The 19518-nt window shown below is 41.2% G+C and overlaps 1 protein-coding gene across 1 annotated transcript in view; it reads right to left on the bottom strand.

Annotated features, from left to right (window-relative positions):
- Positions 1-19518, bottom strand: part of IL13RA1 (interleukin 13 receptor subunit alpha 1) — a 65209-nt gene that overhangs the window by 42974 nt on the left and 2717 nt on the right. Inside the window, exons 2-4 of the mRNA XM_032619961.1 lie at positions 15350-15489; positions 9450-9588; positions 7543-7663 (exon numbers count right to left, since the gene is read on the bottom strand). Of these exons, the coding sequence (XP_032475852.1) occupies positions 7543-7663; positions 9450-9588; positions 15350-15489 (400 nt within the window). The remainder of the gene's footprint in view (positions 1-7542; positions 7664-9449; positions 9589-15349; positions 15490-19518) is intronic.

The following is a 19518-nucleotide window of genomic DNA, read 5'->3' as shown; positions in this document are numbered from 1 at the left end:
TACTTTAAACATATTTTTTTGTACAGAGTGTTCATTCTTGAATAAAGTAAGTTCAGTGTTGGCTTGTAGATAATAAAAAGAAAGTATTTGATTTTGATTCAATAAATGTTTCTCAATCCTGAAAAAAAAAATCGTGGTTGTTTTGTGTTCTATTGCATGACGTAGCCGTGAGTGTTTTCATATACCAAAAATATTTTACAGCAAGTCATCAGGCAAAATGGACATTCCAGGATAAAGGCCATGTTTATACTATAGCTTAAGAAGTCCTGGATGTGGCCTTTCACACCCCACTCTCTCAGAAACAGTCTGAAGGAGCAATAGACTGGGGGACAAGGGCACATGCAGGGCAGACTGCCAACACTAGATCTCCTGCTTCCTCACCTGGAATCACACAGACTCAATGACCCCAGTCCTCAGACCACTCTTGCCCGGTGCCACCTCCAGCCTCGGAGACTCCACCCCGACCAGGCAGTGCACCCCCTTTATCAAAGCCTCTCAGCCTCGCTCCGCCACCACCCCAAGCTCCACCGTCCCACCCCAAGCTCCACCGTCACTTCCCACAGAGTCTGCCTACGCTTCTGGAAGCCTCCATCATGCACTCTTATTTTATATAGACAATTGTGCCCGGTGCTGTCTCCTCCAAATTTGAAGCTTTAGGAGTGAAGAGACATGTTTCTTATCTCTGCTGCCCATTCAGTGCTTTACCCACAATGTGTGATAAAGTTTTACTGAATTGAATTGATTATCCTGGCCCTTTCATCCTTGTTCTGCTGTTATTAATTCTAGGCTCTAGAGAGAGCAGACATCAGAAGCAAGAAGAACTACGATCCTGCAGCCTGTGGAACAAAAACCACATTCACAGAAAGATAGACAAGATGAAAAGGCAGAGGGCTATGTACCAGATGAAGGAACAAGATAAAATCCCAGAAAAACAACTAAATGAAGTGGAGATAGGCAACCATCCAGAAAAAGAATTCAGAATAACGATAGTGAAGATGATCCAGGACCTCAGAAAAAGAATGGAGGCAAAGATCGAGAAGATGCAAGAAATGTTTAACAAAGACCTAGAAGAATTAAAGAACAAACAAACAGAGATGAACAATACAATAACTGAAATGAAAACTGCACTAGAAGGAATCAATAGCAGAATAACTGAGGCAGAAGAACAGAGAAGTGACCTGGAAGACAGAATGGTGGAATTCACTGCTGCGGAACAGAATAAAGAAAAAAGAATGAAAAGAGATGAAGACAGCCTAAGAGACCTCTGGGACAACATTAAACGCAATGACATTTGCATTCTAGGGGTCCCAGAAGGAGAAGAGAGAGAGAAAGGACCCGAGAAAATATCTGAAGAGATTATAGTCAAAAACTTCCTTAGCATGGGAAAGGAAAGAGCCACCCAAGTCCAGGAAGTGCAGAGAGTCCCATACAGGATAAACCCAAGGAGAAACACGCCGAGACACATAGTACTCAACTTGGCAAAAATTAAAGACAAAGAAAAATTACTGAAAGCAGCAAGGGAAAAATGACAAATAATGTACAAGGGAATCCCCATAAGGTCAACAGCTGATTTCTCAGAGGAAACTCTACAAGCCAGAAGGGAGTGGCATGATATACTTAAGGTGATGAAAGGGAAGAACCTACAACCAAGATTACTCTACCCGGCAAGGATCTCATTCAGATTCAATGGAGAAATCAAAAACTTTACAGACAAGTAAAAGCTAAGAGAATTCAGCACCAACAAACCAGCTCTACAACAAATGCTAAAGGAACTTCTCTAGGCAGGAAACACAAGACAAGAAAAGGACCTACAATAACAAACTCAAAACAATTAAGAAAATGGTCATAGGAAGATACATATCGATAATTACCATAAACATGAATGGATTAAATGCTCCAACCAAAAGACACAGGCTTGCTGAATGGATACAAAAACAAGACCCATATGTATGCTGTCTACAGGAGACCCACGTCAGACCTAGGGACACATACAGACTGAAAGTGAGGGGATGGAGAAAGATAATCCATGCAAATAGAAATCAAAAGAAAGCTGGAGTAGCAATTCTCATATCTGAGAAAATAGACTTTAAAACAAATACAACTACAAGAGACAAAGAAGGACATTACATAATGATCAATCCAAGAAGAACATATAACATTTGTAAATATTTATACACCCAACATAGGAGCACCTCAATACATAAGGCAAATGCTAACAGACATAAAAGGGGAAATCGACAGTAACACAAACATAGTAGGGGACTTTAACACCCAACTTTCACCAATAGACAGATCATCCAAAATGAAAATAAAAAAGGAAACAGAAGCTTTAAATGACACAATAGACCAGATAGATTTAATTGATATTAATAGGACATTCCATCCAAAAACAGCAGATTACACTTTCTTCTTAAGTGCAGATGGAACATTCTCCAAGACAGATCACACCTTGGGTCACAAATCAAGCCTCAGCAAATTTAAGAAAACTGAAATCATATCAAGCATCTTTTCTGACCACAACGCTATGAGATTAGAAATGAATTACAGGGAAAAAAATGTAAAAAAAACAAACACATGGAGGCTAAACACTACATTACTAAATAACCAAGAGATCACTGAAGAAATCAAAGAGGAAATCAAAAATACCTAGAGACAAATGACAATGAAAACACAACAATCCAAAACCTATGGGATGCAGCAAAAGCAGTTCTAAGAGGGAAGTTTATAGCTATAAAGGCCTACCTCAAGAAACAAGAAAAATCTCAAATAAACAATCTAACATTACACCTAAAGGAACCAGAGAAAAAAGAACAAACAAAACCCAAAGTTGGCAGAAGGAAAGAAATCATCAAGATCAGAGCAGAAATAAATGAAATAGAAACAAAGAAAACAATAGCAAAGATCAATAAAACTAAAAGCTGGTGCTTTGAGAACATAAACAAAATTGATAAACCATTAGCCAGACTCATCAAGAAAAAGAGGGAGAGGACTCAAATCAATAAAATTAGAAATGAAAAAGGAGAAGTTACAACAGACACCGCAGAAATACAAAGCATCCTAAGAGACTACTACAAGCAACTCTATGCCAATAAAATGGAAGGAATGGACAAATCCTTAGAAAGGTATAACCTTCCAAGACTGAACCAGGAAGAAATAGAAAATATGAACAGACCAATCACAAGTAATGAAATTGAAACTGTGATTAAAAATCTTCCAACAAACAAACGCCCAGGACCAGATGGCTTCACAGGTGAATTCTGTCAAACATTTAGAGAAGAGCTAACACCCATCCTTCTGAAACTCTTCCAAAAAACTGCAGAGGAAGGAATACTCCCAAACTCATTCTATGAGGCCACCATCACCCTGATATCAAAACCAGAAAAAGACACTACAAAAAAAGAAAATTACAGACCAATATCACTGATGAATATAGATGCAAAAATCCTCAACAAAATACTAGCAAACAGAATCCAATAACACATTAAAAGGATCATACACCATGATCAAGTGGGATTTATCCCAGGGATGCAAGGATTCTTCAATATATGCAAATCAATCAATGTGATACACCATATTAACAAATTGAAGAATAAAAACCATATGATCATCTCAATAGATGCAGAAAAAGCTTTTGACAAAATTCAACACCCAGTTATGATAAAAATTCTCCAGAAAGTGGGCATAGAGGGAACCTACCTCAACATAATAAAGGCCATATACAACAAACCCACAGCAAACATCATTCTCAATGGTGAAAAACTGAAAGCATTTCCTCTAAGATCAGGAAGAGGACAAGGTTGTCCACTCTCACCACTATTATACAACATAGTTTTGGAAGTCCTAGCCATGGCAATCAGAGAAGAAAAAGAAATAAAAAGAATACAAATGGGAAAAGAAGAAGTAAAACTGTCACTGTTTGCAGATGACATGACACTATACATAGAGAATCCTAAAGATGCCACCAGAAAACTACTAGAGCTAATCAATGAATTTGGTAAAGTAGCAGGATACAAAATTAATGCACAGAAATCTCTTACATTCCTATACACTCATGATGAAACATCTGAAAGAGAAATTAAGGAAACACTCCCATTTACCATTGCAACAAACAGAATAAAATACCTAGGAATAAACCTACATAGGGAGACAAAAGACCTGTATGCAGAAAACTGTAAGACACTGATGAAAGAAATTAAAGATGTTACCAACAGATGGAGAGATATACCATGTTCTTGGATTGGAAGAATCAATATTGTGAAAATGACTATACTACCCAAAGCAATCTACAGATTCAGTGCAATCCCTATCAAATTACCAATGGCATTTTTTACGGAACTAGAACAAATAATCTTAAAATATGTATGGAGACACAAAAGACCCCGAATAGCCAAAGCAGCCTTGAGGGAAAAGAACGGAGCTGGAGGAATCAGACTCCCTGACTTCAGACTATACTATAAAGCTACAGTAATCAAAACAATATGGTACTGTCACAAAAACAGAAACATAGATCAATGGAACAGGATAGAAAGCCCAGACATAAACCCATGCACCTATGGTCAACTAATCTATGACAAAGGAGGCAAGGATACACAATGGAGAAAAACAGTCTCTTCAATAAGTGGTGCTGGGAAAATTGGACAGCTACATGTAAAAGAATCAAATTAGAACACTCTCTCACACCATACACAAAAATAAACTCAAAGTGGATTAGAGACCTAAATGTAAGACCAGACACTATAAAACTCTCAGAGGAAAACATAGGAAGAACACTCTTTGACATAAATCACAGCAAGATCTTTTTCGATCCACCTCCTAGAGTAATGGAAATAAAAACAAATATAAACAAATGGGACCTAATGAAATGTCAAAGCTTTTGCGCAGCAAAGGAAACCATAAATGAGACGAAAAGACAACCCTAAGAATGGGAGAAAATATTTGCAAATGAATCAACGGACAAAGGATTAATCTCCAAAATATATAAATAGCTCATGCAGCTCAATAACAAAAAAACAAACAACCCAATCCAAAAATGGGCAGAAGACCTAAATAGACATTTCTCCAAAGAAGACATGCAGATGGCCAAGAAGCACATGAAAAGCTGCTCAGCATCACTAATTATTAGAGAAATGCAAATCAAAACTACAGTGAGGTATCACCTCACACCAGTTAGAATGGGCATCATCAGAAAATCTACAAACAACAAATGCTGGAGAGGGTGTGGAGAAAAGGGAACCCTCTTGCACTGTTGGTGGGAATGTATATTGATACAGCCACTATGGAGAACAGTATGGAGGTTCCTTAAAAAACTAAAAATAGAATTACCATATGACCCAGCAATCCCACTACTGGGCATATACCCGGAGAAAACCATAATTCAAAAAGACACATGCACCCCAATGTTCACTGCAGCATTATTTACAATAGCCAGGTCATGGAAACAACCTAAATGCCCATCGACAGACGAATGGATAAAGAAGATGTGACACATATATACAATGGAATATTACTCAGCCCTAAAAAGGAATGAAATTGGGTCATTTGTTGAGACGTGGATGGATCTAGAGACTGTCATACAGAGTGAAGTAAGTCAGAAAGAGAAAAACAAATATCGTATATTAACGCATATATGTGGAACCTAGAAAAATGGTACAGATGAACTGGTTTGCAGGGCAGAAATAGAGACACAGATGTAGGGAGCAAACATTGGACACCAAGGGGAGAAAGTGGTGGGGGGTGGCGGTGGTGGTGGGATGAATTGGGTGATTGGGATTGACATGTATACACTAATATGTAGAAAATCGATGACTAATGCAAACCTGCTGTATAAAAAAACGAATAAAAGTAAAATTAAAAAAAAATTCTAGGCTCTAAAGAAAGGAAATGATGAAAGATTAATTTAGAAAAGAAAGAAAATTTTAATAAATTTTGTAGATATAGTCACAAACATGAAATGTAAGTTATTTTGTGGGGGACTAAACTACTTTTTAACCCTGGGAATGATTTAAGTTTCCTTTTGAGAGGTAGATACCAATCACTCAGACATTGTTGATGGGAATGTAAAACGGTACAGCCACTCTAGAAGATAGTTTGGCAGGTTTTTTTTTATAAAACTAGATATGCAATTACCATATGATCCAGCAATTACACCCTAAGGCATTTATTCCAGGGAACTGAAAAGTGATGTTCACATAAAAACCTGAATATGAATATTTATAGTAGTTTTATTCATACTTGCAAAAAATTGGAAACACTCGAGATATCCTTCAATGAATTAACGGTTAAACAAACCAATACATCCATAGCATGGAACGCTACTCAGCAAGACAAGGGAATGAACTATTGATACACACAACGGCTTGGATGGATCTCCAGGGTATTATGCAGAGGCTAAAAAAGATAAAGTCAGCCTCAGACAGTTATATGCTGTATGATTCCATTCCAGTTACATTCTTGAAATGACAGAGGTTAGAGACTTGGGGGAGAGGAGTGTGGGGAGAGGGTGTGCAGGAGGGAGGTGGGTGTAGCTATAAAAGGGCAACTCAAGGGATCCTTGTGGTAATGGAGCTATTCTGTATCTACACATATGATAAAAGTGCATAGACCTACACACACACACAAATAACTGGACGGAACACCAGTGAAATTTGAATAAGGTCAGTGGACTGTACCAATGGCAATTTTCTGGTTTTGATATTGCACTCTGGTTATACGAGATGCTACCATTGGAAGAAACTGGGTGAAGGGTAGATGAGATCTCTTTGTATATATTTTTGCAATCTAATTTTGCGGATCTATAATTTTTTTAACATTTTTGTTGGAGTATAATTGCTTTACAATGGTGTGTTAGTTTCTGCTTTACAACAAAGTGAAACAGTTATACATATACATGTTCCCATATCTCTTCCCTCTTGCGTCTCCCTCCCTCTCACCCTCCCTATCCCACCCCTCTAGGTGGTCACAAAGCAGCGAGCTGATCTCCCTGTGCTATGCGACTGCTTCCCACTAGCTATCTATTTTACATTTGGTAGTGTATATATGTCCATTTACACACTACCACTCTCTCACTTTGTCCCAGCTTACCCTTCCTCCTCCCTGTGTCCTCAAGTCCATTCTCTAGTAGGTCTGCGTCTTTATTCCCGTCTTGCCCCTAGGTTCTTCATGACCATTTTTTTTTTAGATTTCATATATATGTGTTGTTAGCATACAATGGAATACTACTGAGCCATAAGAAGAAACGAAACTGAGTTATTTGTAGTGAGGTGGATGGACCCAGAGTCTGTCATACAGAGTGAAGTAAGTCAGAAAGAGAAAAACAAATACCGTATGCTAACACGTATATATATGGAATCTATAATTATTTTTTAAGAGTTTGTTTTTTTTTTTAAATGAGACACCAAAAGCAGATGCATTTTCCATGAAGCAATGTGTAGAAAAGAATAGGCTGGTCCATTTTGGGTTTTGTTTTAACTAAGTTAGGTGCAAAGGCTCCCAACGCAATCACGGTCAGTCCCTCTCCAGGAAGTCTCCTGTGCATATACTCACCAATAGTAGAGAGTATAGTTAGTGTCAGGATTTGTATTCCTTCCAGGGAGCCAAGAGCACTTCATGTAGCTCAGGTTATACCAAATGCATTGTAGTTCAGTAACAGCGGACTCAGGATCGCCTGGAATATGCAGCCAAGAGTTTAGGACCCTTGTCTCCTTGCCCTGCGAGCTGGCCAGTCACTCTAGGGGCTGGGGGATGGCAAGCGTGCTTCCGGCTGCTTCTCCGGAAAGCTAATCCCTAACCTCTCCCTAACCATTTGACCCAGAAGGCACCCAGGCAGAAGAAAACCCAAATCTAATTTGTTCACAACTTTCTCTCCTTACTATCACTGAGGGACCCTAACTCCTGTATTCCTACCTGGAGAGAGAGTCTGAAGGTCAAACATTTCAGTCATAGGAAACGACCATGGAATTTCCCAAATGAATGTGAAAATATAAACAACCATTATATCTACCTGCCTTTTTAAAAAACAAAGCAAGTGTTCTGAGTTATAATTTACCTTGTCTTTCGAGCAATACTGACACACCTTGTTTTAACAATTAAACAAGCCTTCCTCCTGAGGCAATCTGGGGAAAGGTAAGCAAAACGTAACTCTCAGTAGTTGTCTATTGGGGGTTATGGCCTTAGGAGCCCTAAAATCTTGATGATCTGAAATCTCTACCTTTATAAAGCCTTTTGAATTAAGACATCACGTCTCTAAATTAAATGCCTATGTTTAAAATTCAAACCTGTTATCCCTCGTGCTCCTTAAAGGAGTACCACCCACCTTTTCGGCATAATACAATTTAGTTTCTTTCAGATTATTAAAGTCCTCAAGAAACGAGTATAGGGGAGGTAACTTGCTGTAAACCATGCTCCCAGCCTCCTAGCAGTACTGAATTTTATAATTTTACAAATATTACTTCATATACTTTTGATCTGTGCATACAGGTAGAGAGAACGTTCTAGAAAACAAGTCATGTAGTGTTAAGGTTTGGAGGTAGGAGATGGGACCTTGCCCAACCAAAGGGCAACATGATGTGAATAGATAATATGTATCTAGCATTTACTGTCTGCCAGGCAGTATTCTCAGCACCTCATGTGTACTGATTGATGTAATCCTTTCAACATTCCTGGGAGGTAAGTACTATCATCATCCCTTTTTACAGGTGAGGAAACTGAAGAGAGAAGGGGCTAAGTGATCTGCCTAAGGTCACACAACTAGAAGCTGGCAGAGCTGAGATTTAAACTTGGACATCTGGGCTCTGGTAGCCCTGCTCTTCCTGAGTATATGCTACTCCCTGCATGTAACATAAGAGCTGGGAACAATGATCAAGCTGACTACTTGACAGCTTTTTCTAGGGCTAGTCTTGAGTCACAGCTGGGCCAACATGCCCACTTTCCTCTTTTAACATCTTTCCCCAAATATATCCTGTATATCAATCTAATCTCTCTATATAATGAGTGAGACACTATCAATATTTTCATTTGTTTAAGGTACTGGACCTGGGACCTGAAGATCTACAGCAACTCACTCAGTTCCCTTCTTCCTCACAAAATAGATCAGGGTAATAATACATGCCTTGCTCATTTCACCGAATAAGCTTGAGAAGCTCAATTTAGGGGAGAAGCGTACGTGTGTGTGTGTGCGTGCGTGTGTGTGTGTGTGTGTGTGTGTCACTTTCCAAATTATTAAGTGGTCTATAACCATCAGGCATTGTTATTCAAGTTGTCTGTGAGCACCTCAAAGGCAGAGATGTCCTGACAGTTGTTGGTGTGTTGTCAGCATCTAGTACCAGTGCCTGACACTTATTAGACTCAACAAATGTTTGAAAATTAAATGAATTAATGAACACTGAACATAAGCATATGGATAATTTGGATTTATTCTCTAAATGCCAAGAGACAGTGCTTTTAGCTGTTACCTTCAGGGGGTGAGATGCACTTTTCCACCAAAATGCTAGGCTTCTCACTTTCGTTGGTGCTACACTGGGACCCCACTTGCAGACAAATCCTCTCATTCAGGGGCACTTCTTTCGAACGATAAGTTTCTGGAGCAATTTTCTAAGATAAGGAAATTTAAAAAGGCATTGCAGTAGCAAACACACAGAAATACAGCTGTGTAAAGAAAATGGAAAGTTATCAAATGGTATACAGTTCAGTGATTCTCAGCTTCGGGTGATTCTGTTCTCCCACTCCTGGGGGACATTTGTTAATGTCTAAGAACATTTTTAGTTGTCATAACTTGGGAGGGGGCTGCTACTGGCATCTACTGGGTAGAGGCCAAGGATGCTGCCAAACATCCTATAATGCACAAGACAGCCTTCCCTCCCCCAACAACAAAAAATTATCCCGCATCAAATGTCCGTAGTGCCACCATTGAGAAACCATGGTATAGATAAAAGACAGTTTCCTGCATTTTCAATGTATAAACATCATGACATTTACTACAAACCTACCATGCTAACACATATGTCTAAGAGCAATTTCAAAGGAAACACAATAAGCTTATCAAAATTCAATTCCAAGTAGATGCAGTATGACATCAAGATCAAGGTAAAAAGGACTGCTTTAAGAATCTGGCAATCCTGGTCACCTCTGAGGAGAGGAAGTAAAGAAGGGGAGCCTGAGGGCTGAGGAGACTTTTCAGGAAACACCTTTCTGCACTGTTTGACCATTTTGACTATCCCATATACACATATGAATTATAAGGGTTGATATTATATGCACTGAGTATAGCACGCTCTTATTCTAAAAGGTAGATAAGCTTTGTGGAACCACGGAAAGCCAACTTATACACAGCTTATGGATAACAATCACAAGCCTGGTTATTATGATTTAGAATAATGAGATTAAAGGCTCCTGAGGAAATTAACATTTTCCAAGGTGACAGAGTTGGGATAATTAAGAACAGAGCTGCTTTTAATCAGAGCTCCAAGGAGCTTCCTGTTTTGCAATAGTTTCTGACTCAAGTTGGAGACAGCATTTCCTTTTATATACGAGCTGATAGCCATGAAGGGAAATTTTGTCAGAGTTACCTTTATCTACCACCCTAAGGGGTACTCTGCCATTTCACATGCCTGCTGCCAACTGAGCATGAGGGCAACTGTGAGAGACTCTCAAAACCAGGCACAAGGATGTCCTCTGAGAGGTAGCCAGCAAATCATCAATTAACGAACCACAGCAAAGACATGGGGAAGAAAACAACACTTTGTGCAGACCGAACAGCTCTTAGGCCCAGTCAAGAAAGCACTCTAAAAAAGGAGTTAGCTGGTCAGCCCTGGAAGAAGAGAAAAAGAAATGCCTGCAAACAAAATTCTGACAGGGAGAAAAGAGAGGGTGATTCAGCTCCATGGACATTGATTATTTTTGTCCCAGCAGCAAAGTCCTGCCTACCTTCAGTGGGGCCTCCAGCTATTCTGAGTCAAGTACATTTTCACAACAAATTCCTGATTCCTTGCCAAGAAACCTACTTATCATTTGGCTTTCCATATAGTTGCTGCCTACAGGAATAGAACATACTAATTGAGCCAAGAGAAGGCTCTCGAGAATGTTTCACCATTATAGCTCTCATGGCGAAGTAAGGAAACTGGCCCTTAATTGATGAATGTGTGCTGAGGAAACAAGGATTGTTGGTAATGGTGGCAGGAAAGCGCCGAATGCAAATTTCACCAACCACACAATTTTACTAAGCAGAAGTCCCATATACCCCTGAAGGAGCCACCCTGACCCAAGAATCCTTGATAACTCTTGTGTGGAAGCTGCATTTGCCCTCTGAGGACACCCGGGGGAAAATGTACGGTCAAATGCCATAAATTAGAATCATTATGGAAAAATCCCAGTTCTCTTATATTAGATATTGTTCCAGTGAGAGGGCTGAGGAGTTTTATTACACAAGTATTTTTAATAAATGGAATTTCTGAAAGTAAAAACATACTTTAGCATCTAAATCTGAACCTTTTTTTTTAAAAAAAACCTTCATTTTCAAAGTTAATCGGTTATTGATTCAGACCCTTTATCAATTTATTTATTTTGGGCTGCGCTGGGTCTTCATTGCTGCGGGCGGGCTTTCTCTAGTTGCAGCGAGTGGGGGCTACTCTTCGTTGCAGTGCACAGGCTTCTCATTGCGGTAGCTTCTCTTGTCGCGGTGCACGGGCTCTAGGCATGCGAGCTTCAGTAGTTGTGGCACGTGGGCTCAGTAGTTGTGGTTCACGGGCTTAGTTGCTCCGCGGCATGTAGGATCTTTCTGGACCAGGGCTTGAAACTGTGGCCCCTGCATTGGCAGGCGGACTCTTAACCACTGCGCCATCAGGGAAGCCCTAAACCTGAACCTTTTGTTTTGGGCATATGAATAAAAAAATAACTTAGAAAAGACATGGTAGGGGGAAAGATAAAATACTTCTAAAAAATCTCTTTCAAAGCTCAAGGCAAATAATATTAAGTTGGCATGAATAAAGTAGGAACCCCAATTGTCAATGATCGCCAAGTCAAGTGCACCTCTCTGTATCAGACAAGGAACTAAATACCTCCCAGAAGATCTTGATGAACTATGTGTGATCGCTCCTACGTGACTTTCGGCTGTGGTGACTCATTCCACTGGTAGCTGCTGTATGACATTATGTTCCATCTGTCAGAGAGTCTGGGCTCCTTTGAAAATTTATCAAAAATCAAGGCCAGAGTCCTGAACCGATCCCTCCCCCTCAAGACCAAAGTTCATCTGGCAAGATCGCAGCTTTCCCAACTGCTAATCCTTTCTCAGAAGGAAAGGGGAGTGAGCTTCAGCTTCAGTCTCTTTGGATGCCTAGACAGAACAACATCCTTTTAATTTATTCGCCTAGTAAGACTTGCTTATCTCTTGGTGATGAAAGAGATCTAAAATCTGATGCCAGATCCTTCTTCTAATTGCCAGATTACGCATTGCTAAAACAATGGTGAAGGGCAGCCACTTAAGCTAGTCTTGTATTGAATTTTTTTTTTTTAATCATCTATGGGGCTTCCCTGGTGGCGCAGCGGTTGGGAGTCCACCTGCCAATGCAGGGGACGCGGGTTCGTGCCCCGGTCCGGGAAGATTCCACATGCCGTGGAGCGGCTGGGCCCGTGAGCCATGGCCGCTGAGCCTGCGTGTCCGGAGCCTGTGCTCCGCAACAGGAGAGGCCACAGCAGTGAGAGGCCCGCGTACTGCAAAAAAAAAAAAAATCATCTATGATTCCATATCTCTCATCTTAATGGTCCTCCAATCTGAAGATTGAAAATGACCTCAAGGATTTACCTCATTTAGCAATTTGGGACTGTTAGACGGTCATAAAAGCCCTGTAACATGTACAAACTATCATAATGCCACTGCTTCAACATGCTTCAAAGCATATATACACCCCGGTGTGGTCTGATGACATTAATGCTGTGTCCAAAGGACAGGAAGAGGGAAGGAAAACCACTCCTCCCATTGATTCTGAGTCTCAGGATTGTAAACTTCAAAAAGGTCCAGACAGGAAATCCCCCATCACTGACTGGAAAGAATAATCTGTGTTTATCACAACTGCCGCATTGGCAGCCTTCAAAGCTGTCAAATGGCTGGAATAAAGGAGCGGGCCTTAGGCAGCGGCCACCCTTTATGGTCTCCATCTGGTCTCTTCAGGGGCAAAACGGAGGGACCAAGATTAAACGATAATATTAGGTTGAACCATATAATATGACCTATAAAGGCAACAATTTCATATGGTTGAATCTAACAACAGTAATAATAATAAAAGCTAACAATTATTGAACACTAACTCTGGGCCAGGTGTATCACAAACATTATCTCCTTTAACAAACACACACCATTCATATGAAGTAGGTACTTTTACTAGCCTTTCCCCCCAGCACTCTACAAACAAGGAAATGGAGGCTCAGGCTCAGATAGGTTAAATGACTTAGGCTCAGATAGGTTAACTGACTTGCCTAAGGCCACAAAACTTGAAAGGGAAAGAGACAAAATTTCAAACCCAATTCTATCTGATTCCACTGCCTCCTAAAGTTACTTTCAAGTCTAAATTTCTGTAACTATACTGAGGAATTAGCCCCATTTCTACACTAGCATATCAGCATGTCTACCTGACTGATCCTTGAGCACGGTTGACGGGCTAATGAATAAGGACATGTTAGAAAGATGGTGGTGACCTCTCCTAGGGGTTTCAGTTAGATACTTAGGTGACGCACTAAAGGGTCTTTCCTGGAATTTCTCAAGGCTGAACTACCAAAAGTTGCCACTAAGACTCCAACTGTCTAAGGCCCCTCCTTAGGAACAAGAGGAAGCCAACAGTGTGAAAAGGGGAACTGGCCTACCAGGCTTCTGCATTTGGAGGACCTCTTTTAAAACACAAATATTTCTGACCAGCCTCAATTCCTTATCAATCACACCTAAACTATAATTAACACCTCTGCAGGAAAGCAGGAAGGCAGATTAGCAAGTTTCCCTCTAGAGGAAGAGCCCATTCCACCCTCACTTCATTAAGTTTCCCATACATTATTTTTGGTGGACCAGCAAGCCAGAGATGTGAGTAGAGCCACACTTTACACATGAGGAAATGAAGGCTCACAGAGGTTAAGGAATTTACCCCAGGCCACTGAGCTAGCTGAATGGTGCACTAACTAGTTCTCCAGACTCTTCCTGCCACCAAACTGCTCGAACATGGTGATTCCACAGTTCACTGAGCCAAAGTACTGTCATTAGTAACAACTTCTCATTGGCCTTCTCAAAATCCAGGACAAATTCAACCCCAAACATCCTCCACCTCCCCCACCCACACACTGAAAGAAGATACAGTCATCCCTCTTACACCCGAGGGGCATTGCATTGGTTCCAGGACCCACCACGGACACCAAAATGCATGGATGCTCGAGTCTTTAATTAAAATGGTGTAGTGTTTGCATATGACCTAGGCACATCCTCTCCTATACTTTACATCATCTCTAAATTACTTATAATACCTAGTGCAACGTAAATGATATGTAAATAGTTGCCAGTACGAGGCATTCAAGTTTTCCTTTTTGGAATTTCCTGGAATTTTTTTTCCCTAATATTTTCCATCTGCAGTTGGCTGAATCCACAGATGCAGAACCCAAGGACTGTATAAAGATATAAAACAGTTTTGAACAGACGATATGATGCTTTGAGGAACCTGTCAATTAGCAGGGGCTACAAACCAATAAGGCTCAAAAGGAACTTCCATTGAATAAGACTATCATAAAGAATCCGAAATTATCCAATCTTGTTAACAAACATTCACTTAAATCGGTCACACATCCGACTGGAAAGGCTGAAAGTTTCTCTCATTTTTCCTCAAGCATCAGGGAACTGTCTGGTCAACCCCACCTGCCACTGACATCTTATTTTTTCATTTTCCATATGGCCATTTACTTTTGCATCACGTAGTTCTTGCGTATCTATCTGTGCATGTGATTAGTGAGATGGTAAATTTGAAAATTCCCTGAGGAATGGAAAGTGTTATATAAATACAAGGCTTCAGGCAGCAACACAGAAACCAATGTTAACATAATTAATTATTCACTGGGTGCCTACAGGAACCAACTTTAACATAATTATTTATTGAGTGCCTAGTATTTCCTAAAAGAGTAATAATCTCAACTGTATTTGATTGGCAAATATTTTCTAATGTTCAATTTTGTCAACAGTTGTTTCCATAATTTTCCCAGTTAAAACATTTGGACACAACTCAAAAATAAAAATCCCACTTCGAAGTAAGATTAGAATTTGGCTTATTCTTAGCTCCAACTCACAGGGTTCACTTTACCTTATCAATGCAATATGTTCCAGAAAACTTACCTTATCTTGTTTGTTGCCAAAATGACTAAAATACTTTAGACTACAATTCGGGCTGGCTCCCTCAGGAGGATTCCATGTCCATGTGACTGTGCAGAGGTTTTCAACAGACACACTCAAATTCGTCACAGGTGGCTGAGTTTCTGTTCAAATCAAGCACAAGAAATACATTTATCCACAGCAGCCAGTGTTTTCAGTGGTTAATTTAATCCATTCCTCCAAGCCCTGGAGACCAAGAATCAGGAAACTGAGTTATCAAGAGCTAACATTTATTGAGCCAGGCAGCATTCTAAGTACTCTCCACAACCTTATGAGACAGGGACTCTCAGCCTCATGTAAAGATGAGGCAGAGCTGAGATGCAAACCCAGAAAGTGTGGCTCCCAGGCCGCATTCTTTTTTTTTTTTTTTTTTTTTGCGGTATGCGGGCCTCTCACTGTTGTGGCCTCTCCCGTTGCGGAGCACAGGCTCTGGACGCGCAGGCTCAGCAGCCATGGCTCACGGGCCCAGCCACTCCGCGGCATGTGGGATCCTCCCGGACCGGGGCACGAACCCGTGTCCCCTGCATCGGCAGGCGGACTCTCAACCACTGCACCACCAGGGAAGCCCCCCAGGCCGCATTCTTAACCACCTGCTATGGTGTGAACACAGAGGAGAGTATATTCTTAAATGTCCAAGTTTTCCTCCGGTGGGTATTTGGGGTCCCCTACACTGCGCGCCCAGGCCCACTCAATACAGACAGTTCAATCCCAGCAGTTCTGCAAGTCAGTTTAAGTGGCTCATCTTTAATCGTGCTTGCTAACGTGACCTGGCAATTGTTCTTATAACTTTTCCAAAGAAGTACTGAGAAAGAGATCTAACAACCCTGTTGCTCCCCTGAGGTCTGACACTAAACAACTGGAACTGCAGCTTTGACAAATCTGAAGAGGGATGAAAAGAGGAGAAACTGTGAACCAGTGTCTTAAAAAATGTGTTTCATTTTGAGAAAACCCACCACTGTCTCCACCAAATATTTACTGGCTCTATTATCCTGGGCCCAGCTTTAGGATCGGGGATAGGAGTTTTCATGCTTCTGCCAAATGCAGGGAAGTACATATAGAGGAGGGAAAGGAAACATCATTTCAAACTTCCCTGAGGACTTCTCCTGAGGCCAAAATCGTCCCCCGGAAACTGGATGAGGGCTCCTCTGTCCTATCTTTGCAACTTTTCTGTAAGTCGAAATTTATAAAATAAAGTTTATTAAACTAATTTTAAAAACAATCCCCCCAAATTGTCTAAAGTGGCAAACTTAATCATTATTAATTACTTAAGGACTACAGTTTTATTAATTTATGAATCAGTAGTTCTATTTTATACTCTATGCCAACACTTTGGAGTGCTCTGGGCCTCTTACATAATCTGCAGTATTTATGCCATTACCTTCCTCTTTAACTGAACAAAAAACACCATTTGTGCCAAAACATCAACCCCACAGGCACTACAGAGGTGGGATTCCCCCCTAAGTCAGGTTTATACACAGCAGCCTGCACAGACCCTGAACTCTCAATATTCATTCCGCCTTTCCTAACTCGACTACCATTAGGCTTTCTGAAAGGTAGACCAAAGGCCCAACCGTGGGGAGGAGGAGGCCACAGCAGGCCAAGTCCTTGTGGAAGCACGGGGTTCCTATTGCATTGCATTAAAACCCAGCCAGTGCCAGGAGCAACAATGGCTCAGGCGACAGTGATTTTAAGTTAGGATTTTAAGTGATTACAGGAGTGTATAGCTATTCCAGTTTGGCCTTTCGAACATCACGTCAATGATATTTTTTATTTATTTATTTATGTTTACCGTACGCGGGCCTCTCACTGTTGCGGCCTCTCCCGTTGCGGAGCACAGGCTCTGGACGCGCAGGCTCAGCGGCCATGGCTCACGGGCCCAGCTGCTCCGTGGCATGTGGGATCTTCCTGGACCGGGGCACGAACCCGTGTCCCCTGCATCGGCAGGCGGACTCTCAACCACTGCGCCACCAGGGAAGCCCACGTCAATGATATTTTTGAAGGCAAATTGTTTATCAGGTATAGAGTCTCTAATGAAAACTTTGTTCCTACTGAAGATTACAATTTACTTTAGGATTATCTCCCTTAACTGTGCAGTTTCCAGAAACACACTAGAGCAAAAGTCCAGGATAGCTGGCTTAGCACTTCCTGACACTCTGCCTTCCCACAAACCTCCCACTCCCACACAAAAATTAAAGCCCTAACAATAAAAATATTACCTATTTATGGTTTGCTTAAATCATACCCCAATTTTCAAGGTAGTCTAAGACCTTTTTAAATCTATTTTTTAACCTCAGTATTTTAATAGAACAATAGCCGGCCCTATTTCCAATCTCTCAAACGGATTTCATTTTCCCCCATCTGTTCTGAAGTATCCTTTAATCAGATCTTCTAACAGGTTTGCATTTTAGGCTACTTGTGGCTATCTGCCATCCTTTTTCCCCCCCTAATGGTTCCTTCCATTTCTCTTAAGATTTTTCTACTTCCTATACTTTAAAAAGCACACACGCTCACAGAAACTCTTTTTTTAATTTTTACTTTTTTAACATCTTTATTGGAGTATAATTGCTTTACAGCGCTGTTTTAGTTTATGCTGTATAACAAAGTGAATCAGCTATACATAAACATATATCCCCATACCTCCTCCCTCTTGCGATACAATCTCCAAATGTTTAAATATATCTGAATATATGTATGTGCGTATAATACATCCAGACACATAAATAAGTGGAGACTGTGCTTCTTGTAAAAGTCTGTAACAGCTCCTCATCTGTAAGACACAGCATTTCAGTGTAGTGTAGTGATTAAGAGCACGGACTCTGGAGCCCTACTGCCTGAGCTCATATGCCAGCTCTGCTACACACTAGCTGCCAAGTTACTTAACCTCTCTCTGCCTCGGTGTTTGCATCTATAATGTGAGGATGATAACAGTAAACTAATGAAAAAGGGTTATTATGAGGATTAAATGAGTTAATACAGATAAAAAAAAACTCAGAACAGTGCCTGGCACAGAACAAGTGCTGTGTAAATGTGTGCTGTCTGCTTTCTTTCTTTTTGAAGAGACGAAACAGTTCTAAACGGTTGCTTTGGTTTTCTCTGGAATTGATATGTGTCCGTGGCCTTAGAGACACAAGCTTCTCTCCCTGATAAGCTTTCCTTAAGCATCTAATTCTAACCATTTCTTAGGGGTTGATCACTCACCAGAAAGGGGAGTGGGAAGGAGAGAGGGACTCAAGTAGCTCCCTCAACTAAACTTCAAACCTCAAGTGAGTCTGTGTGGACATCTAGCACAAGATCCCATTCGAATTATGAATTAACATGATCAATGCTGTTTCTAATAATAAGGCATGTTACTTAACTAAAAGTTTTTGCTCTCGTTCAATCACAGGAGCTGGCAGAAGCATGCATATTTCGGGAAAAGTCAAGGAAATCACAAGAGTTATACACGAGTCATTCATCTCCTTCCTTTACATCTACCCAGTCATCAACCTCTTTCAGAGCTTTTTGCAACACTTTTTAAAAAAATAAATTTATGTATTTATTTATTTTTGGCTGCACTGGCTCTTCATTGCTGCCTGTGGGCTTTCTCTACTTGCGGCGAGCGGGGGCTTCTCTTGTTGCGGAGCACAGGCTCTAGGCACACGGGCTTCAGTAGTTGTGGCACGCGGGCTCAGTAGTTGTGGCTCGTGGGCTCTAGAGCGCAGGCTCAGTAGTTGTGGCGCGTGGGCTTAGTTGCTCCACGGCATGTGGGATCTTCCCAGACCAGGGCTCGAACCCATGCCCCCTGCATTGGCAGGTGGATTCTTAACCACTGCGCCACCAGGGAAGTCCTGTTACACCTCTCTCAATCATCCCAATCACACTAATGCGCTCTGCTGGGCCCCGTGAGCCAGGCAGACATACAGCAGTAAGGCACGGGCCTGGACAGAAGGCGTGCACAGCACATCTTTCTAGTGGCCACCTCCAACCCTAGATCCCTGCGTCGCTTCGCACTCCAGTGATTCCCCACACTCAGTCAAGTCTCCCTGCTGGCTTCTCCTCCAGTGTCATTTCCCTCACGCTGCGTCCCACTCACCTTCAAGGGCAAATGAAGCCCTTCTGCCGGGACTGATTTTGCCAATGCACCCTCCTGCCAA

This window comes from Phocoena sinus, chromosome X, assembly GCF_008692025.1.
Source record: "Phocoena sinus isolate mPhoSin1 chromosome X, mPhoSin1.pri, whole genome shotgun sequence".
Lineage (NCBI taxonomy): Eukaryota > Metazoa > Chordata > Mammalia > Artiodactyla > Phocoenidae > Phocoena > Phocoena sinus.
This window is presented reverse-complemented; position numbering and strand designations above follow the sequence as displayed.